General features: G+C 41.9%; 1 protein-coding gene across 1 annotated transcript in view; it reads right to left on the bottom strand.

The window, feature by feature from the left end:
• Nucleotides 1-24,357, bottom strand: part of LOC124606155 (regulating synaptic membrane exocytosis protein 2) — a 282,872-nt gene that overhangs the window by 4,972 nt on the left and 253,543 nt on the right. Inside the window, exons 13-14 of the mRNA XM_047138120.1 lie at nucleotides 7,282-7,402; nucleotides 2,913-3,082 (exon numbers count right to left, since the gene is read on the bottom strand). Coding sequence (XP_046994076.1) covers nucleotides 2,913-3,082; nucleotides 7,282-7,402 — 291 coding nt within the window. The remainder of the gene's footprint in view (nucleotides 1-2,912; nucleotides 3,083-7,281; nucleotides 7,403-24,357) is intronic.

Here is a 24,357-nt window from a genome sequence, read left to right as displayed (position 1 = left end):
CCCTAGAACTTAGAACTACTTAAACCTAACTAACCTAAGGACATCACACACATCCATGCCCGAGGCAGGATTCGAACCTGCGACTGTAGCAGTCACGCGGCTCCGGACTGAGCGCCTAGAACCGCGAGACCACTGCGGCCGGCTCTCACCAATCCCTACCCATTGCAGTAATTGATGAACTCTGGTACAGATTTGGAACTGATGGAACTACGTACATGTATCTGTTATTCAAGCTCAGCTGACTAGACGTCAGCCCGATTATAGTCATTGTTGCTGCCAGATGTGGCAGCTCCATGTGCTAAATGTGGCACATGCATAGCCCCAGATCACCTAAAACTTTAATCACTTATTCTTCCTACTATAGTAAATACATATAGTAGGTTTAGTAACTCGTTACTTGCTATTTTTTTTTTTGGTGCTGCAATTATAGTGGCTTATAGTATGGTGTGGCCACCCACTTCAAACATCGTAGCGCCTACTGCATCGGCATCCCACTACACGTCCAACCAGCACGAGATGCATGTATCACAGGGCGTTAATTCACCAGAAAAACCTAAGTCGTCTGTGTTGTCAACACAAATATTTACCGGCGGCCACAACACAACACATCACAACATCAGGTCTCTACCAACGGCTGCCACAGGGACCGCTACCCTTCCGCGGAGCCTGCAGAACAGCTTCACCAGAGGTCGCAGCTAACCCAGGAATTACTTTGCTACGCCAGGCACGTGGTCGCAAATACTTCCGGCAGGTACATCCGGCAAACGGGCTTTATAAGGCGACGCACTGCCGGCAAAGGGCAGTTCGAGCACCACTTGCAAGTATACCGAGCTGCCACCCCGGCAGCGACAGCCAGACGCCTCCTCTAGCTGGCTGATCTCTTACAGATGGACTTAGTATTGTCGACGAACATCTTGACATTGTAGAATTGTTTGATCGTGATCTCTCCCCGTGAAGAGTCGGGTCTTTTCTATTATTATTTGTTATTTTATATTGGTGACGATCCGCAGATGGGATCGAGTCTGTCGTTCTTTTGGGAGGTTGTATTATTGTTTCGTTTTGGTGAGTCCAATAAATTGATTCCACACTTGTGTTTCCCACATTTCTATTCAGATAGCGCAGATACTTTCTCTAGTTCCGTGAGGTTACATAACCAATGTTGTTCGTTGACAGAATGAAACACTAACTCAGATCATCCATAAAAAAAGACAGGTTGTTCGTCATAGCTAACAGCTCCTTCAGGTGCCTGAAAACGGATTGGAACTAGGTGAAGAGCTTTCAGTTGCTAGCTGCTTGTGGACAGTAGACTACCACCAAGCGTATCGAATCGAGGTGTCGTGGCTGCTGCCATTTTCAAACCATCGAACCCGAGTATCACGCATTGGCTCGTACACCACAAGAGAACGTGCACAGGCCCTGACTAGCAAAAGATGGGCAAGTAAATCGGTCGAGCAATTGCAAAGGAAACATTCTGGCATTCTACTTAAGCGATTTAGGAAAATCACAGGAAATCTAAATCTTGATTACCAAATAGTGACGAACTGCTGCTGTACTCTTGAATGCATGCCCAGTGCCTTATAAGCGCAACACCTCACCGGTTTATGTGCGAAGTATTTAGGAAATTAAAATAAGGTCAAAGTTAAGAGAAAAGAATTAATTTGTTGATGACGAGGAAATAGAAGGAAAGTAAAATGGGTTATACACTAACTACATAAGACGTTATAATTGTAAGTTAAGAATCTCAGTAGAAAAACTGAAATTAATGACATTAGGAGAAATTTTCAGAAACAACAAACATGGCAAAGTATAATAAGCCACTCGAAGAAGTCGCACATTTGAAACATTTGGAATCAAAGAGGCAGTGATATCAGCCGGCCGGAGTGGCCGAGCGGTTCTAGGCGCTTCAGTCTGGAACCGCGCGACCGCTACGGTCGCAGTTTCCAATCCTGCCTCGGTCATGGATGTCTGTGATGTCCTTAGTTTAGTTACGTTTAAGTAGTTCTAAGTTCTAGGGGACTGATGACCTCAGATGTTAAGTCCCATAGTGCTCAGAGCCAGGCAGTGATATCAACAGCAAATTATTACTACTGCGCGGAAGAAAAGCCAGACAGGCAAAGATGCGAAAGGAAAAGAAAATTTTGTAAGAGATACGACTGTACTGAATGGTTTTGAAACATGCAGCAGAAAAAAAATTGTAAGTGCTCTCAAAACATGTAATCCTTTGGATGACACCACAAACAATGATGTAAGGATATAACTACTTGTTAAGCCAATGTTAAACCAAATATCAGCAAGTAAGTGACACTGGCTACAATCTAGACAGAGGATGGAGGAAGAAAGGGTACCTTTAGCACGTATCGCATTCTGACACCTTGAGACAAAAATTAACACACAGTAACGAAATACCTCACGGAACAAGTCTTGATAGATGATATGGTCCTGGAAGGGGTGAGGATGACCTAAGGTTCCATAGTTATTAAGCATTTTGGATATTAAATTCATATTTTACTTAGAGATTTTATATCAGAGAAATCCACGCGACTGGTAGGTGGTGTAGAATACGGGTCAACATACGCTGTTTACAGCTACTACAGTGCGATTTAGTGGGCATCTGAATTTTAAGTTTCAAATCGCGACGTTGCCTTCACACGATACTGTCTGTAGGCAGCCCACAGCGCTGGTGATCGAAAATTGCCTTTAAACTTTTATAGCCTACAAAAGCTTTTTGAAGTGAAAGTAGCAACACAAAGAGAGCCGAAAATGTCAGGCTACCGTTGATGTAGTGCTGGCGGGATTAGTCTAGCGTGCTCGCTGTCAAATGCCAACAAATTTAAGTTTGCACAGTAGAACTGCAGAGTGTGGTGAATTGCCGTGGTACTGGAAGCTACGGAACCTGGTGCAGTGTGGCTCACCTGGTGGGTTCTCGCGGTCCTCGCTGCAGAAGTTGCGGGCGCTGACTACCTCGACCTCCAGCTGGCCCTTGGTCATCAGCAGGCCCAGGTAGACCTCGCCGTAGCGCGCCGACGTGAGGCGGTAGCCGCGCGGCTGGATCTGCCCGGGGCCCAGCTGCAGGTCCACCACGCTGCCAACAATTGGGTCACAAGTTCCAGTGGCGGAGCGTTTCAAGTTGTTGAACATAATGTTTGTCCAAATTCCTGGAAGAAGATTTCCAATCTAGAATACGTATGTTTTAAAGAGCAAACACGAACTCCATCTATAAAATTACGAAGTTTGCTCAGTTATATTTTCTAAGTATTTGGTATAAAGGATCCGTGGTTTCTAGTGGTTTATTACAGAGTAATAACGTAATTATGATGGAGTGGATTTTTTACAGTGATTATCTCCATTTCCGTGAAAAGATCTTCTCACAAGTAGGAAAAACTGTGATATACCGTTCACAGCAACACAAAATGAGCAAAATACTCAGGCTCAGCATAGCGTCATAGACCATTCTTCTAATGCATTCAGCGAATCCATACACGACTTGCATACTGGCCAACTCCACGTCAGTAAACCTACCCACACAGCTGTGTATCGTCATTAAGGTGCAACTCACTGTGCCTGAAAAACAGACTGGCGACAGAATCGTGGTACTGGATGCAAGCTTGAGGGAGAAGAGTAAAGTGGGCATTACTGTTGTCAACAACAACTATCGTGAATGAATGGAGAAACTATATTCTAGAAAAATCATAAGTGCAGACCGTCGATATTTGCACTGTTGTGCAGATATTTTCAGTGCAATACAGGTACAAAGGTAAATGGAGACAGAAATAGAGTGAGAGACTACGGAACCCTTGTCCAAAAATAGCAAATATCCCTGAACGACTTCGGAAATTTCACTGGTGGACACCGCGGTACATACAAGTGGAGCACTGGCACACGTTACAACTCTATACGCTAATGCCCTGCCTAGCACAACTGTTACACACTGATCGACACTTTTACTTGACTATACTCCTACCACAGTATCACTGTGACAACAGTTATTCACAGTATAATGTTTTTGTACAAACGACTGACCCCTTCAACTCTGATGTTTTATGTTGCTGCGCCACGAATAAGTACAGGCGTGGATTTGGGGAATTCTCGCAAGTGTCGCTCAGTTATGGCTGGGCGGCAGTACGTAAGGGAGTGATTGTCACGTTGGATGGCAGGCGCGGGCAGTGATCATATTTTGCAAACGAGGCTGCGAGGCGGGTTTACGACACCGCTCGCAGGCTAGAATGCACGGCCTTGCCGGCTCTGTATACAAATGTGAAGTAATCAGGTTAGCACAGGGCACCGACGTGCTGTGAAAAACCCATGCGCTGTGTGTAATGGCTGAAACTGGCTGAGGAATGCTGACGTTTTAACTATCAAAGAGCACTCCACTTGCCCCCTACGTCAGAGGCGTAGGGAAAAGACGTATAAATAAGAGTCCGGGGACTCAAATCGGCAGTCGTGTCGCCATTCTATATGCGTCTTGAACTGAAGAGAATGACGATTATTTAAGTTGCAGGCCAACCACGACGACCTTTAGGTGATGGATATCGGTTGCCAACCGCTCCCTGAAGCTGCCTCCAATCTCCGCTGCACGGACGTGTCATTGCTGTGGCGGGCCGCGTCACACCTTGGAGCTACGCCGGCGGTAGGAGCGAGAGGGCCGCTAGCCTGTGCTCTCTGAGTGACATCGTACGGCGGAATGCAAGCTGTCGTCCACAGGGATGGGGCCGGAGCGCGAACTCGCGGCCTCCCGGGTGCAGAGCTGTCTGCAGGAACTGAACGAGCTGCCTGGGCGGACGGCCGGAGCTGGTAAGACTCACTACAATTATGGCGGTCGGCTGCTTCGCATCGGCGCTCTACATAGAATCCACGAGTCGCGCTTGAGGAACAGTCAGCTATGTTCCGAGCTATCGGGCGGGGCTAACGCACGCGGCGGCCTCGTAGCTGTGGCGTGAATAGAAGCGCTAAGTCCGCAACGCTGGGCGACGGGGCACCGACGCTGCAGGTTCCGGCATTAGCACGGTGTACAGCGCCATCGCCGAGTTCAGCAGAAGACCCCGCGTGTATCTTCAATGTAATAAAGTGAATGATATACTTGCCCGTGTCTCTCTGCACGCTTCGGCGTGAGCCATCCCTCTCTCCCAAACTATACCTCTCGGTCGTTCTGATATATTACAACCCCAGAGCTCAGGTAGTTGTAACCAAGTTACCGCAAAAATGTAATTTGATATTTTTTTTGAAACTATGTCTTTTATGTTTCACCTTTTAAAATCCCATAGACAGATTTTTTTCCTGTCTCTTTTCTAACATTGCAGTCTAGTACACTGTAACAAAAGCTATGAAATATTTGAAAGTTGTGTTGTGCCCAGAATGATATTCCAAGCGGATGTGAAAAACTTTTAAAATTTTCTCTGGCCAGCACCATCAGCAGAGTTGAAGACAAAGAAGGGTAATACGCAATATTTAGACCAGAATGACAATAACAAAGAACACTGATATTGAATACGAACAATCTAAGCTGACTGACCGAGATGCTGATGCGGCAGGGTGACATCACGATGATTGTTACTGTATCACCACACGCAGTGAAGTAACAACATGCAAGTTGTATACAAGTAACAACACGTAAGTCCTATGTAAGAGTGACTTTCATCTAATAACTGTGCAGAAATAGCTAATCTGAAAGCCTGAAGAGAAAAGTTGTGACCCTGTGGAGCAGTGCAGGTCTAGAAAACTGGGCCACATTCATTCACTCTTGCCATTCTTGTCATGGATGTAATTCATTCTCAGTTTGCAGCTAACCAAGCCTGAGGTGGAACCTGTGACACTCTATTCACGGTCTGTCTAGAAGTCTTCGGTTACCATGCAACAACCGGCCCGCCATGAAGGACTTGGTTGCCAAGGATTGCTGACGAGAAGACTTGGGTTCACCCTACCACTAGTCCTGTGGAACCCTAACTGACGGTACTTGGTGAGTTGCCAAACTACCATCATCACAGGACGTGTAATAGTTGCCCCCCCCCCCCCCCCCCCCCGCCTGCCCTTCGACCTGCCTGTATCTATGAACAAACACGGACGTCGCTGGGTGTTCTCTCGCTGAGAGGCCGTGACGTAACTGTTGATGACTATGGCCACTTTGTGCACAGCTGCGTTTCGTGGGACACCATCTTCGGCGTGAACGAGAGCACCATGGTAACCAGTTAGTCCAGCTGCTGGCCACTAGCCAATGTCCACAGTGTGTTCTGTCAGCAAACTCCTGTGACGTAGCTGCCCAGTGCGTCGTGCTCTCCGTCACCTCAGCAGCCAAGACTGCGAGCCACACAGAGGTCAGCACATACCAGTGAAGCTATCGTCCTTCTGCTCGCCTGGCACTGTCGGCCGTGAAACAAGGTAAGTGTGTACCCGAGAATAATAAATGAATATTCCGTTAAAAATTTCTTAATAGCCTCTCTGGCATTTCGACAGATCCTTATTGCGGCTCAGCTTCAAGCAATCCTGGCAGTCCTGAGCGGCAGTGACGATCTGTCGAAAGCCCGGAGACGCTAGTAAGACATTTCTATCAGAATGTACATTTATTATTCATGGATACAGGCTTATCTTGTTTCACGGTTGACAGTGCTAGGAGAGCAGAAGGCCACACCTCCAGCCCTCTTTAGTAGGTATTTATTTGTATTTTTCATAATATTGGAGAAATTGCTGTCTAATAACAAATTTATTCGTATCGTCGACAGGATATTTGTTGTGTGGCATTTGTGCCTTCTTCTCTGGCGTACGTACTTGAATCCCACTCTGTTCAGCACTGTGTACATCTTTGCACAACATTTTGCTTCTCCATCGCCATTTCCTTAGCGCTGTCAGTAACTCGTATGATGTTAAGAGCCGTCGTGGTTGCCTGCGGAGCCCTTATCTCTGCAGTCACTTTACGTGGCATAAACTGCGAGCTGGCACTACTCTGAACTGTAACGTGACTCTACCTAGTCACGTGAGCGTGTCAGTTCCTGGTACTATTGGATCTAAGGCTAAGTTTCTCGAATAATACCAAGACTGCAAATGTGTACCTGCAAGCAAACAAAAAATAAATTATGCAACTTTATTTTTTCGATATTACAATTAAAACTTTATGACTCCTACTTGTATTGTTGAGATGCAAAGGAAGCCCTACACACACACACACACACATATATATATATATATATATATATATATATATATATATATATATATATATATATATATATATAGAAGGGCGTGTGGGCACACACTGACACGCTTGGCGGAGACGAAGCAGCAGCGACTTACCCCCAGCGGTCCTCCTCGTCCGAGGGGCTGCCCGCGGACGCCTGGGGCAGCTGCGCCGGCAGCTCGCCCACCACCATCGACTCCCGCCTGCTGCCCCCTACAACGGCACACACACCAACGTCTGCAAGGTGTCCACGTCACACTGCGGGCAACATACTCTCAGCACTGCCAAGCCTAAGTCTGGTGGATCATCATCTGTCCTTAACTCAAATCGGAAGGAGACTTAAGTCTACATCCACTGCAGTTCACATGTAAATGAAACTTCCTGGCGGGTCAGAACTGTAAGTCGGGCCGAGAGTCCGCTGCAAAGTGAAAATTTCTTTCTGGAAACATCACAGTTAAGTGTTTCGCTCTCGGTTCATACAACTACTTTTGGACTATTTATGTACAACAGTCTCAAATAGCACGTGGGAAAACTGAAGACCTAAATATTTCCTTGCGAGCTCCGAGTTCTTTTATTTTATTACGACCATCATTCCCCATGTGTGCGTGGGAGTAATCATAATATTTCGGCACTAAGAACAGAAAGTTGGTCCTTTAAATTTCCTGAAAAGATCTCACTGAAGCAAAAAGTGCCTCTGCTTTAACGATTTTCATCTCATATTGCTTCTGATATCCGTGACAATCTCTCCCCTACTTCACAATAACACAAAACGAACTGCCTTCATCTGAAATTATCTGGTGCCCCCCGTCAATCCTATCTAGTAAGGATCTCATACTACGTGGCAACTCTCTAGCGGAGGATGGACAGGTGTGGTGCAGAATGTCTTTTTAGCAGATTTGTTGCGTCTTGTAAACGTTCCGCATGTAAAATGCAGTCTTTTGTCCACTTTTCGTGAAACATTTTCTGTATTATGATAACAATTTAAGTTGATCTTAACTATATATATCTAATATAAATATGTGTGATTTATAGTGTAATCATATTTCACGGATTTTTTAGTACTTATGTGGAGGACCTCACACTTTTGGTATTCAGGGTCAATCAATCGACACGATTCGCACTATGCAAATATTTTGTGTAAATCAGTTTGTAATTAGTTGTGATTTTCTGATGGTATTGATAGATGGCAAACGACAGCATCATCTGCAAACCGTCTAAAATGGCTGCTCGAGTTGTGCTCGTAATAGGTAATGATATTGGGAAAGAAAGACATGCACTCAAAGTTTTACCGATATTTCGATAGTGAAGTTATTATCAACCGATCGATACCAACCATAAAAAACAGTACTGAAACAAACCCACTGAAGTTATCACATTGGATCTGATCTGCAAAAATGCCTTGACCACACCTGGGCCGGCCGCAGTGGCCGAGCGGTTCTAGGCGCTACAGTCTGGAACCACGTAACCGCTACGGTCGCAGGTTCGAATCCTGCCTCGGGCATGGATGTGTTAGGGTTCAGTAGTTCTAAGTTCTAGGGGACTGATGACCTCAGATGTTAAGTCCCATAGTGCTCAGAGCCATTTGAGCCACACCTGACTTGTCCCATCTCGACGGCAATGCTACTCAGTCGCTGCTGAAATTGTACATTACTGTAGCTGTGTTTTGACCTCCTTGTTAATAGATACCATGAAATCCAACATTGCACTAGTCTAATTCAGTATAATTCTGTTGATTTCGTACATAACATTTCATTTTAGAAATCATATTGTTTGTGGCGACAAATGGTTCAAATGGCTTTGAGCACTATGGGACTTAACAGCTGAAGTCATCAGTCACTTAGAACTATTTAAACGTAACTAACCTAAGGACATCACACACTCCAAGTCCGAGGCAGGATTCGAATCTGCGACCGTAGCGGTCGCGCGGTTTCAGACTGAAGCGCCTAGAACCACTCGGCCACACCGGCCGGCTGTGGCGACAAATACAACGGCAGATTGCGTATCCAGTGGGCGTCGCTGGAGACATCCGGCATATGCAGCATATAACGAAAGGATACTGGCAACTTCGAGGTGTTGTATGGAGTGTCTTGCAAAAAAAGTTAAAAGGAAAAACCATGTCCGAAAAAAGTCATCCGACGAAGGTACAGATCATCGAAATTGAATAGATCAGTGTCTTCCGCTGGTCCACCACCTTGGCAGACAACGTTTATACGTTTGCGTACCACAAACGAAACTTCTCCCAATGAGCTTGACATAATTCAGAGCGAACCCGTCCATGCTGGTCACATCACAGAGGCGACTGCGAAGTGCAGTCACTTCAGTGTACAAACGCAGGTTTGCTTTACAGAAGTGGTGTGGGCTTGCGGTAGGTGTTGATTCCTGTAACTTTGTGCTCTGCAGCTTCATTGGATGACATTTCCAAATATAGATTCCTACCCTCAATTTGTTGCCCACGACACATTCTACTACACTGTCAATTTTATCGGTATCATTTAGTTACACCCTTATATTTCCGTTGTTGAAAATCATATTTATATCTAATAGACGCGTCAGTTAATTTTGTGTTCAGCAACTAAAATTTGATCTGAATGCCAGTAAGCATAAAATTATTTTATCGAATGCGCTAAGAATAACATTGAGTCTCTATTTCTAAACATCTCGTCCCGACTATTTCACGAAAACTTAAGAACTAATACTGAGATACTTCGGTATGCTATTTTACAATGCGTGGCCATGATGGCCTAGCGGGTAGAGCACTAGACTCCGTTCCTGGAGATCACAGATTGAAAGCGGGGTAGGTGCTGGGATTTTTACTAGTTGCAGTCCCTCGAGGATGGCCCCATTCTATTCAGCCAGCTATCACCAGGCGATGGCCTACAGACAGGTAAACAGACTGGCTCTCGGCTTGCACGACTGACTTTTTTTATTATTGTCTACTGAAAGTGATTTAAGTAAAAGTTATGTTATAACAATGGCAACGTATAAATGTTTATTAGAATTTCCATCTTAAGCAGTATTCTGTACTTGAAACCTTTGAGGAAATTGCAAATTTGTGGTAAGGTCTTTTGGGACCAAACTGCTGTGGCCTTTGGTCCCTAAGCTTACACACTGCTTAATCCAACTTAATCCAAGGACAAAAGACACACCCATGGCCGAGGGAGGACTCGAACCTCTGACGAGGGGAGCTGCGCGAACTGAGGCAAGGCGCCCCCAAGATCGCGCGGCTGCCCCGCGCGGCAAAATCTTTGAGCATGTGTTGTGAGAGAGAGGCTAATTAGAGCTTTACTCTAGGCCAGTGGTCGTCAAACATTTTTTCTAAACAGCTAGTTCTGATATGGGGAGGCGGCACCTCGCGTCCCATACACTACTGGCCATTGAAATTGCTACACCAAGAAGAAATGCACATAATAAACGAGTATTCATTGGACAAATATGTTATACTAGAACTGACATGTGATTACATTTTCACGCAATTTGGGTGCATAGATCCTGAGAAATAATTGCCTTGATACGCCTAGGCATTGAGTCAAACAGAGCTCAGATGGCGTGTACAGGTACAGCTGCCCATGCAGCTTCAACACGATACCACAGTTCATCAAGAGTAGTAACTGGCGTATTTTGACGAGCCAGTTGATCGACCACCATTGACCAGACGATTTCAATTGGTGCAAGATCTGGAGAATGTGTTGGCGAGGGCAGCAGTCGAACATTTTATGTATCCAGAAAGGCCCGTACATGACCTGCAACATGCGGTCGTGCATTATCCTGCTGAAATGTAGGGATTCGCAGGGATCGAATGAAGGGTAGAGCCGCGGGTCGTAACACATCTGAAATGTAACGACCACTGTTCAAAGTGCCGTCAATGGGAACAAGAGATGACCGAGACGTGTAACCAATGGCACGTCATACCATCACGCCGGGTGATACGCAAGTATGGCGATGACGAATACACGCTTCCAATGTGCGTTCACCGCGATGTCGCCAAACACGGATGCGACCATCATGTTGCTGTAAACAGAACATGGATTCATCTGAAAAAATGACGTTTTGCCATTCGTGCACCCAGGTTCGTCATTGAGTACACCATCGCAGGTGCTCCTGTCTGTGATGCAGCGTCAAAGGTAACCGCAGCCATGGTCTCCGAGCTGACAGTCCATGCTACTGCAGACGTCGTCGAACTGTTCGTGCAGATGGTTGTTGTCTTGCATACGTCCCCATCTGTTGACTAAGGGATCGAGACGTGGCTGCATGATCCGTTACAGCCACGCGAATAAGATGCCTGTCATCTCGACTACTAGTGATACGAGGCCGTTGGGATCCAGCACGGCGTTCCGTGTTACCCTCCTGAACCCATCGATTCCATATTCTGCTAACAGTCATTGGATCTCGACCAACGCGAGCAGCAATGTCGCGATAGGCTACAATCCGACTTTTATCAAAGTCGGAAACGTGATGGTACGCATTTCTCCTCCTTACACGAGGCATCACAACAATGTTTCACCAAGCAACGCCGGTCAACTGCTGTTTGTGTATGAGAAATCGGTTGGAAACTTTCCTCATGTCAGCACGTTGTATGTGTCGCCACCGGCACCAACCTTGTGTGAATGCTCTGAAAAGCTAATCATTTGCATATCACAGCATCTTCTTCCTGTCGGTTAAATTTCGCGTCAGTAGCACTTCATCTTCGTGGTGTAGCAATTTTAATGGCCAGTAGTGTATGTACCGATCTTATTATTAATGGGTAACCTACATAAATTAATACATTATGGGCCTCCAATGGACAAGCAATGTAGCACGGGCGCAATAAATTGGCCGCTGGTCCCCAAGTATTGATCGTTAAAAGTCAGCACCATTCAGAACACTTTGTGCGACTCTTCTGTTTCATTACTACTGTCCTCAGCTACTCCGAAGTTGTGACACTGTAACTCGATGGCGAAGTTTTGTTGTGTTATCTGCGTAAGCAGATTTTTAATTGATTAACACTTTTACTGCCGGCTAAGTAAGCCTTGCCGTTTCTTAGAATCCCGAACATTTTTATCATTTCTCAATATTTTTTTATTAAGAACACAAGCCAACATCTAACTACGATAATAACCTTTTATGAAAGCCTGAAACTTGCTGTGCTTCTTCTGGATTACGCTTATAAATTGTTAAACGTTCCTTTCACATAGGACAATTTTTTCTAGCAAGGTTTCTTGTACATGGCTATTTCTCACTCACTGCACTGCTATGCAGTGTATTTTCTTGCAGCCTTTCGTGTTGGCCTACAGCAACTAAAAAGTATGTTTCATGGTTCAGAAAATGAGGGAACATCAGAAAAGAACGCAATGTTTAAACTAACGTTTTACGCGGTCAAAACGAGAAATACTCACTTGAAGTTTGACACACTTTTTCCTGCACAGAGTTAGAATTGTCATGTGAATCGTCGATGTCGTCATCCTCACTGCCATTTTCAACAAATTGTTGCTCCAATTCACGCAACATTTCGTCGACCGTAAGACATCGCGAAACCGTGTCCTTCGTTTCTATACGGTCAGAACGAACAGCTGCCGCCCTCCAGCAGTTTAACTTCACACCTCAAACGGCCCATTTTAGAAACTGCATTCCTCTCGCTAAACAGTGAAGACGGATCGAGTCCGTCAATGTACATCGCTTCATATTCAAACTGGGAGAAACTGTAAATCGTCACTTGTCAAGACTGGCAATCTTCGAAATTTTCACGTCCCGTCAATTGACGAGATTAGCAGTGATTGTATGAGATTTAAATCCACTGTGCAGTATGGGACACGATACTGCTCTAAGGTATTTGGAGTCCTCTTGAATTGATCTTTAACATACATGAAATATTGTGTTAACATCACAGAGGTAGTTTCAACATGAAATACTATACTCCTAGAACTCATTTCCAACAAATAGTGAGTCCAGCCAACTGTTTTACAGAGCTCATGTCTCGCTCTTTGCGACAGAGTATGAAAGTATAGTTTCCTTCATCTGGTAGCGCCACAGACTTCCTGACTTCTGACAGCGAATATCTGATTGGCACCAACTGTGTTGTCATAAACTTCATCATTATTCATCGGAGATTTACACTATGGCCCTATGTCTGACTTGTGGATTGTCATAATAATTAATATACTTCATTAACCGTGAAGATCTTCACCGCGATGTAATAATCTGTTGTCATAACGAAGCTCTAGTGAATTTCTAAAATAGTAACAGTAGATAAGTAAGTTGTATACAAGAATAAAAATGCCACTTTTTTATCATTAGGTTTGTAGAAAACTCTGTCAGTTGCTTAACAATTTTAACTAAATGAAACATGCACAGAATTTTCACGCATTGTATATAGAACAATCGTGCAGGTTAATCAACGAATTGCATTAATATAGAAACGATTGTGGCAACAAAGAGTCCTCTGTTCTTGGTGTGTCCGGTGTACCCACATAAAACACCAGCATTCATTCTACCGAAACACAACGAAATAAAAAGGGGTAGGACGAAAAATATATGAAAAAATAATAAAACAACAAAACCTTTATTTCGATAGATCAGAAAGTATTCAATAATCCGAACTCTGTATACCAATTAAAGTTAGTTTGCCTAATGGTCACGAATCGCATTATCTTGTATGACTCTGCGGAAAGCTGTGCGTTTTTATTTTGTTTCCCATTCATTTCTCGTCACCATAAAAATTCCAAAGCTCAGAATTAAAATGGCTGAGTTAATGAGGTGGATAAATCCGAATAATTACACTTTGTCTATTAATGCCGTCAGAAGAATAATACCAGTGCGGCAGCCAAATTTCCTCTGCTAATGTTTAGCCTTTACTTTTGTAGACTCATATAATTCTGGAAGCCTCTAATTTTAATATTTTGCCGTATTTCTTGTAATGTGCTATAGCATCAACATCAGAACTGGTTCTGATTGAAGATACAGTTTCCTTTTTGTTTTACAAGATACCCCTATTCCTTGAGTAACCCATGGCTTCTTTGTAGAATTTGCTCTAACCTTGGCTAGTTTTGGGGGAAACAATGTTCAAATAAGGTAAGCACTTTATTAGCAAAAGTGTTATATTTTTCATTCATGCCATGAGCGCTATAAATATTGTTCCAATGAATGTCTCTGTCCCAAAATAATCAATTTTTGGCTTATTGATTACCCTCTTGAGCTCAGATTTAACAGATTTTATATCCTGTTCATTATTAACGTTTAACAGAAGGAACTGCATGTCATTGTCTGAGAGGCCATTGACTATTGGTTTTGTAATATAATTCTGTTCATTGGACTTTTCCATTAAGACATTATCAATGGCTGTTTGTGAGCAATTGGTTACTTTAGTGGGGAACTTCACAGCGGGAATTAAGTTGAATGATAGTGTTACTAACTCAAATAAGTTCTTATTGATAGAGTCTTTAAGGAAATCTACATTGAAATCACCAGCAACCACTCTTTCTTTGTTTTTGGTTGTTAAATGGGCTAGTACAGCTTAAAGGTGGTTTACGAACAGATTAAAGTTACCTGCAGGTGCTCGATATACACTCAATATTATGAAGGACTTTTTGAAAAATTCTGCTTCTGTTGCACATGCTTCCGTATGCTGTTCTAGGCAAAATTTATGAATGTCTATGTTCTTAAATTTATGACATTTCCTGATGAATGTGGCAACTCCTTCTTTCTCAATTTCTGCCGTAGAAGAAATGTAACTTTAATTCTGTTTGTTCGTCCACTTGTGTTGATCGCTGATTGGTCTGAACAAATTAATGTCTTCCATAAACCAAGACAGCCTACATACGCTACTTCAGATGCGAAGAATACAGAAGGACAGAAGAAAAGCGAAGAGAACTGTTGAGTTGTGCGTGCAACGTCGATTCCAAACAAGAATGGAAGTTCAACGACGGTGCACGAAATTACTTTTGGATGGGCAATGGAGTACTACGAAGAAAATAGGAACAAGTCTTCAATGAGCAGACCGAACGAAAAAGATGTTATGGTACCTGTTGGTCAGAACACACATGTCAGCTACAGAGAAATGGTGCGTGCCTCTGGAATATTATAAACCGTTCAGGAAATACTGTGAGGTTAACAGATTATCTGAATCTACCTACACTTGCCTGTTTCCTCACGGCCTAGCTTTATGTTTTTTGTTAAGGATGACCTCTTAGTGTTGGTATCTACATACTTTCGAGCACTGAAGTCTTAAATACCGTGGTGGAGGGTCCAGTTTTGTTGGACTAAGATACAGATACATTAGTTCATGGTGGATGGAGTATTTTCCGTTCGCGACGAACTGGAGTGGATTTATCTGTCTAACCACTAAATAAATAAAAAGAAAAAGAGTTCCCTAGACGCGCCAATGGGGCCCTACTACCGCCATGTCATCATCTGCCAATGGCTTCATCAGATGCAGTACGCAGGAGCATCTGTACATTACATTCCTTGAACTTGGAACTGCTGCTAACTGCTCGAGTAGTTGCGTAGTTGGCCTCAAGAAGATGAGTGCACCCTTACCAGTCCTGCAACCAAGGGAAAATGCTTAGCAGGAGCTGGAATCGAATCCGGGTCTCCTGCAATGCAGTCAGCCTCGCTAACCAATTTTTTTCATCTCATTTTGTTTGTAATTGTTCGTTGCGTATGGTCGGAATGGACGTCCAATGGCGCCCGTTCACGTTCATACTTGGTCCATTCACTCAGGTCTTTTAATTACAGAGGGCAGCTAACTCTCTGACCGAACACACTGACACACTGAGATACCTTGCCGTCTACGTAAAGAAAATGAAAAAAGCGACTCAGCTGCGGAGGTGGACAATTATTACAGTAATATACGCAAGTATCTAATTCCTTACGCTAAGATAAAATTGTTTACTAGCAGCCTCAGAACGAAATTTTTGTCGGACAGCATTTTAGAAAATGGCGTACAGTATCGTTGTGAAATTTCTCTGCAAAACTTCCTGTTCACTATGTCAGTCCTTCTATTCTCACTTTGAAGGTTTGTCTCCATTTACTACGATTCCATCTTCACTCTTCTCTATCTGTTCTCAAAATAATAAATGTTAACAAAACTGTGTGGTATAACTCAACACGACCATCACAACGACGATTCCGACAGCGTTGCCTTGTCCTGCTGTGTATTACCACACTGTGTTCGGTGAATGACAGACTCCACTGTCAACGCCAGCCACGACTGACCAACGTCATAACCATCATCACATCATGAAATCTATGTCTCTTGCTTAATCTTACTGTCCATTGTTCATGTATCCGTGCTTCGTTGTTGGTCTAAGTTTGGATTAATCTTAGACCGTCTTGTGAAAGTTACTAGCCGCGGTAGTGTGTCTCTTATATTTCTTTACGACAAAGTCTCAGCCCATTCTGAAGATTACAATTGATGTATGATTCTTTTACTGACGGCCATGTCCTACACCGTACCCGGGTTGCGCCTATTAAGTCTTCATTGTACTGTTTTTGTGTTGTTGTTCTTTACGTTAAATATGCGCTGTTATTTCGACAGAAAACAAGGAAGACCCGAGAACTTTTAGTGCCAAGTAGTATAATCGTAGTTAGGTTATAATCAACACAAACTTCACAGGCCTATCGTGTTTGGTCTCAAACTATAAGAGATTATCCTTAATTTTTGAAATGGAGGACATGAAGGAGGAATCAAGTGCAGAACTGGCCTTATGTCTTTGTATTTTATTAAGTATGGTCCATGTTATATAAATTATATCCTCGGCGACGGACCCTACTACAATCAACTTTCCATCAGAATCTTTCTACATAATTTAGTGCCATTACAAGTATGTTACACGAGAGGATCCACTTACTTTGTGAGATTCATGTCAAAAGCGAATGCTGATTTGACAGAAAAGGTCAACTTGCGCTTGCGCGGTACCTTGTAAAGAACAGCCAGGAGATTTCGTCATCATTTGTCACGAAAATATGTAGCCAGTTACTGAGTTATACCTCGATTAATTATTGAGTAGGTTCCAAGTGACAGTTCTGCCTTTTTTAGACAAACTGAAACACAGTTTTAGCAGTGAGAATCCAGTGTACACTCGTTTTGTTCATTAATTATCATCGGTGCAAATGAAATTTTGGGAGCGCTTATGGCAAAACACATCCTTAGGCTTGGCAGTGAGAGTCATTCATTTGAGTAATCAGTTTTTCTAGTATCAACGTTCCATTAAAGTACTAGAAGCATGACACATTCTTAATGACTTAAAATTAAATGTTTCTAATTGAACAGACAATGACACAGACTTACCACGACACTGTTGATCAGGCTCACGTTTAGCACGAGCTGAGCTGTATAATGATTCACGCTATAGTTACAGATTCATGCCATAATGATAGTTGCAAGCAGATAAACCATTTGATCTGATGCTTCACTGTTGAAGTGTACAAATTGCTGAGACTCATATACGAATTTACATTCCCGGAGCTTACTAACCTCCCAAGAAGAAATCGATTCTAGAACATGTACTTTGCATCATTTGTAAATCCAATATCTCATAGAATCTCTCTAATGCAAATGTTGGTTTCAGAATGGTTGGGATTCGTTTCAAGCATTTAGATATGACTTATTCGTTTTCAATAATCAGCTAGCTCTATTGACGTAACAAGACATTTTAATGAAAAGAGACAGGAACAGCTTTCTTGAAATTGATGCAGGTATTTTCAAAACTGATATCCATTTCTTATGAATGCTTTATGTTTACTGTAAAAAGTCAAGAAAATCATGCAGAAATTATTTATAAAAGTAATTATACATAGAATGATTTATATTATATTTAATGAATTATGTACAAAAATTAAAAAAACGAAAATGCAAACCCAACTCTTATTTGGAAAACAGTTATGCCTGGGACAAATATACCACCACAAAGTCCGATCTATTCGAAAATAAAGACTACAGACAGACCAAAATAGGAATTAAATTTAAATATTTTACCTCAAATATTACATTCTTACACTTAATTTACCCGATTTTTAAAGAAGAATGATGATAAAGTAATTCAGAATGCTTTGTGTGAAGAGCGCTTTAATTAATTCAGGTAAAAATTAATTGAGCTAAAAATTCGCAAGACGTTCTTTACCAGAGTTTTATGGCGGGCACTCATCTTAGTTGTTGCGCTGCTAACCAATTAAAAGTTGGGCGTACATGCTGGCTACGCAGTTGATAACGGGAAGGGCGGGTGACCGAGCACAAACAGAGGCCAAGAAGGAAGGACATATTTAAGGAAACAGGGAGACAGACAGAAGGAGAGAAGGCAGACAGGCACACACAGAAAGACAGACAGAAAAGCAGATGGGAAAGATACAGTAAGGAAAGTCTTACACAGAGAGAGAGAAAGAGCTTACCATGGTAACGTGCTACACTTTGTCCGCTGTTGATACAGAAGGTGTAGGAAAGAAGAAAAATAATTATATTACAAGAAGGCAAGTGAAGAGAAAAAAGAAATGTGAAAAATACAATTAAAATATCTTGCAGTTATTCGTCTTGCAAAAGAAAGATATGCATACGCTAATTTTTATAGACAAATTTAAATTCAGAGCATATCTTCTGCCATAATTTCCTTGCAAAACAAAATTGCATACACTAGAGCTGTAGACGCAGTACAGTTCAGCACGGCCAGTTTCTACAATACAATACAAGAAAAGGAAAAAAAATCAATAAGATATAATCTACCAAACAATGTTCATGTTATAGGAATGGAAGTTATTCGCAATACAAGACTGAAAACCATTCGTTGAAACCACATATTATGTGTCTACAGTACTATCCTTATTTCGAAATTTCCTGCTTTCGGCTGATGTTTAGCAGGTTAATTATTGTAGAATTTAGTAACGCGAGCATAAGATAATAAGCTAAATGAATGATTTGTAGAATACAGCCTTTCATTTCTTGCATCTACTTTTGTAAAGAATACAAGGAAGATGATTTGAAGAAAGATTTACAGAGAGAGTGTATGACAGAATGCAGGCTGCAAGTGGGAAGATATCATGCAGAGTTACAGAAATCTGAAGTAAGCTTTTAAAGAAAGGATCACTATTATTTCATCGGAATGTTAGTTATTTTTTGTCAAATATGTTTACTACTTAAAAATTAGATTGGTGCGTCCACGTCTATGACAACCACTTTGAGGAACGCAACATACGCTATAAACACTGACTCCTATGAAAAATATCTTGAGAATTTAGATTTGACAACTGCTTTCGCGAATTGATTGTGAGATAGTGGTGCTTTTTCAAAATTACTGCCGCTTTTATTGGGTAACATACTGGAGACGGAAGTGATATGTTGTACCATACAATGAAATCGTGTACAAAAGTTGCTTCCGCGACAAGCCATGCCAATGCAATTGTTCATCACAGAATGTCTGCTTCGTGTTCTGATGCGTGTGAGCTCCGATGCAGTTCATAGCAGAAACTGGTCTAGAATACAAATTAAACTACGTTGAAGAGGCAACACACCGTGTTCGTGTGTGAAGAAACATCAGTCGTTGTAGCGATACAAAAGTACTACGTATTCGATGCTTACCTTCGCATATGTGTAAATGCAGTGCTGACATGCATCTTTTGTGCCAACTCTCACAACAGTGCAACAGTATACAATAGTGAAGCTTACATATTCTGGCAGCTGAGTTAATCTACTATAAAACCGGTGATTTTTCAATCAAGACACAAGCGTGGATGCATATAAATTTCAGCAGTAGCTTTCTGAAAAGTTTAACGCAACAAAAATGTGCGCCCAAGCTGTTAAGGTTCCATAACGGTGATATCTTAGAGAAACAGAGGAAGAAAATTTTACCCGCAAAGGTTCATATTCAAAGCTAAATAATTCTCAGCACCTGGATCATTCTGTCATACAGGCTAATAAAATTTATTTTTAATTGTAGGAAAATACCTTCGGTATTTTGTTGAGGGTTGTATGCATCTGAGTATTGGCATACCCCATTAAATAAGCACCTAGTCACTCCCAGTATTTCAACTGTACTAAATTATCTGTATTGTCTGTGTATTATTGAAAATACTAGTTATTAGCGTTCAATTATCTTGACAAATCGCCTAATGTGATGCGTACGACTCAACTTGCAAGATGCTGTTGCGTGGACAGCGGACCTCAAGCTCCGGACCGCTTTACGTCTGCACCGTACTGAACAGAAGAGCTGTCACTGATCCAAAGCAAAAGAGCAACCAGAAATGCTTGTAAAGGTTCTTTTCAAAGCAAACCAAAAGTGCTACCGTAAGCAGTAGTCATATTTTAGAAATCAACGTAGACAACGTATCAAGTAACATTGTTTTTTAACTGAATTAAATAATGACAGTTCATTGCCAAAGTTATAATACACATTTAAATAATGAAAACACTGATGAAAATTAGGGAGCATCTCTGAAGGTACAAAAGCATATGAAATTTTGTTCCATATGAGCAAGACCATATCAAAGACTCAAAGAAAGACGTTACTGATTTTAAGAAGCACTGTTTTAAAAGATAAATGACGAAGAAATCGTCAAGAAAGAGCTAAGGAGTCTAAGTTTGTCTTACATTGTAAGCTATACGATGTTCATTGTCCCAAGTGATTCGCCGTCTGCATTTATTCACTTCATTTTAACTGTCGTCATGTAGTATAGTAGCGTGTAGTCAGCAGCCAGCGAACTAGGAAGAATGAGACCGACAGAGGAAAATGACATCGAAGCTAAACTGCCAAGCGGCCCAAATCCTTACATTTTTCTAGGTGGAAAGTATTTAGTTCTTCCTCAGTGACACTAAGATATTTTCTCTAAGTTATATAAGGAAGTTTGGGCGGCTTCCTATCATTAGATATGACAGTGGAAGAGCATGAGGGAAGCTGCATCCGAAAAGTGGATAGTAAATTGCGAGGGACAACAGAACATTAAAAAAGATTTGTGGGAGCTATTACGGATGCAGCTATACGACACATATCAAGGAGAGTAAGACAAAACGTTGGCTGAGTCAGCTGGCTGTAGGTATATCAACAAATAATTCATAAAAATGACAGGAAACGAATACTAGAGCAACTAAGTGGAAGAAGGATACAACGGTAGCTTGATTTGTCATCTAATCTGAACATCTGAAACACTAACAGGAAGGCGTGGACACTAATAAGAAAAGTATGTTCTGCATCCTACGACTGCGGTCAAGAAGAACCTCAGTGACTTAGTGATGTGGAACCAATATTCAGCAGTACGGAAGTCTTCTGATGCTGAGCATCATTTGGGACATACTTCAATTCGCGTAAGCCATCGTAGCAGTATTTTTTTTTCACGAGTTTTCTCCTGTGCCTCATCTTAGAGCAGAACTCGCACCTAACGTCCTCAGCTGTTTGTTGGATATTTTCCAATACCTCCCTTCCGCAACAGTTTTTATCCTCTACAGCTCCCTCAAACACCACCGATGTTATTTCTTGTCATCTTAACACATGCCTTATAATCCCATCCTTCTCTTCAATTTTTTCCCAACGTACTAGGTCTACAACTTTGCTTCTGCCGTTTTATCTCGAAGTTCGGGGCTTTATTGTGAAAAACGTACAAAAAATTATGATTCATAGTATTGGCCATCACTGGTCACTATATTCTCCCATCTTTCGGACAGCATACGAATCCCGTGGCGGAAGAACTGGGCGTCTTTTGTGGGGATCCATGAATCGCTTCAATTTTGCAGTTGTTCATATGATTGGAAGTGCTGGTCAGCCACACTGTATGCCACTGATCGAAAAAGGTGGCAGTCAGGGAGAGCAACATATGGAGAATACGGCGGGAGGGATAGGACTTCTCATTTCAACGATTCCATGTATGTTTTGACGTGTTTTGTGACATGGGGTCGAGCACTGACCTGCTGCAAAATTACCTTTACGTGTCTATCGCTGTATTGTGGCCGTTTGTGTTTCAGTGCTGGGCTAGAACGCATCAATTGCTTTCGATAATGATGTCCTGTGACTGTCTTCGTCTGTTTCAGTAGCTACGAAAACGTTCTGCCTTCCACCGCCATACCGGTTTTAGACATCAAAATCACCGTTCTTATGGTGCTGAAAACATTTTCTGCACGTTCTTCTACTAATAGTTCCCTCACCATTGGTCTTACCCAGCATTTTAAGAGCCACAGCCGCAGATTTCTTCATGTTAAAGCAGAAAATTAAAAACTCCCGCAAATGGCGAGAAATGGGTACGTAAGTTGACGCACTTTACCGAGAATAACCTAATGATGCAATCACAAATCGACTAATATTTTTATGGTACTATGTTTACAGATGTCTAAGCTTATTGTATTACACCTATGACCAACCACCTGAACCCCGCTTGCCGCTACTGCCGTCTATTGCAAAACGGCGGAAGCAAAGTTGTAGACCTAATATTTTTCTTCACCAATTCTGAGGATTTCTTATCAAGCTACCTAATTTTCAAAATTAATCTGTACCACAATATCTCCAGCGCCTCGCTTATCTTCCTTTATCGTTCTCCCACAGTCCATATTCACATCCATACTTTGCTTTACTTCAAATGCATATTCTCAGAAATTTCTTCCATAATTCTTTCTTTGATACAAGTAGACTTATTTTTGGTAGGATTGCCCACTTTCCCTGAGATAGTCTACTTCTTATATCCTCCTTGCTTCGCCCGTCTCAAGTAATTTTGCTTCCAAGGCAGCAAATTTTCTTCTGGCCATCTACTTCGTTGTTCGCAATTTTAAAATTAAGTTTATCCATAATCTCATTTCTGTTGCTCCTTATTACATTTGTCTCTTCGGTTTATTCCCAGTCCATATAGTATGCTCTATAGATTGTTCATTTCATTCAACAGATCCTGGAATTTTTCCACTCTTTCACGGAGAACAACAGTGTCATCAGAGAATCATATCAATTATATCCTTATGCGCTCACTTCTAATCTCACTCCTGAACATTTATTTCTGTCATTGCAACTCCAAAGTATACATTGAACTCTTTTTAATCTGAGCACATTGTTCTCGGTCCTCTAATCTTATTGTTCCCTCTTGGCTCTTGTGCATATTGTATATTATCCGTCTTTCCTAATAGCTTACTGCTACTTTTCTGACAATTTATAATATTTTCCCTATTTTATGTCGTCGAATGCTTCTTCTAGATCGGCATATCTTACGAACATGTCTTGATATTTCTCAAATCGTACTTCCATGATCAAGTACAACGTCAGAACTACCTCCCTGCTGCCGTTATCTTCGCTAAACCCAAGACGATCGCCATCTAACTTATCTTCAGATTAGGTTTCCGTTGTTCTCTGCATTATTCTTGTCAGCAACTTTCATAAATAAGATGTTAGATTGATTGTGAGATAACTCACACCCTTGTTTGTCCTTGTTATCGTCTGGATTGTGTGGATGAGGTGTTTTTCGGAAAATTTGGTGATATGTCTCCAGACTATTATAAAAGTCAACGTGAATATCACTATGGCTGCCACTTGTGCCACCTACTTAGGAATTCTGAAGTAATGTTATCTATGCTTTCCGCCTTATTTCATCAAAACTTTGACTCAGATACTGAATTCCCTATATCTTCTATATCCACTACCATTCTTTCCTTTCTCACGTCAACTGACAGTCCTTTCCTCTTGTAGAGGCCTTGAATCATAGCTTCGGCATCAAAGAAGGATGCCGATACATGTGGAATGCTGATGAAATATCAGATATTTTGGATCCAACCAACACCAGTCTGATCTCAAAAGATGTTCGGGGAATGATTGAACCCTCTTGCGTGGTTGACGTAATATTACAATGTACGGTGCAAATGGGGACTTGCGGAGATTTTTATGTACATTGTTAGATATTATTCACTTGCGCAGCATTTATACATGCAGTGAGTTTTCGCATTCAGCAATCCCCTACAGTACTAGACCCTAGTATTTGCACCTAAACTTATGATATATGAGACTTGGTGTTTTCATATTAACTATAAGTGAAATGGAGATGAACTTTCTTGAGGCCATTGTAACTTAACCTGAAGTTGTTCTTCTTTAAGGGAATCTATATGACACAACTTGTAAGATGTTGCTTGCATGTAAGTTACGCCCCCAGCCCCGTTCCGTTTCTACTGCGCATGTGATACTCGCTGTAGAATGGCTACATCACTTAATCATATAATGAAACTCAAGGATTTCATCTGCAATTGAGTTTTTTAAGGAATGTATGGCGTTTTAAGT

The sequence above is a fragment of the Schistocerca americana genome, chromosome 3 (genome assembly GCF_021461395.2).
Source record: "Schistocerca americana isolate TAMUIC-IGC-003095 chromosome 3, iqSchAmer2.1, whole genome shotgun sequence".
NCBI classification, from domain to species: Eukaryota; Metazoa; Arthropoda; class Insecta; order Orthoptera; family Acrididae; genus Schistocerca; species Schistocerca americana.
Note: the sequence above shows the minus strand (reverse complement) of the source record. Positions and strands in the feature narration are given on the sequence as shown.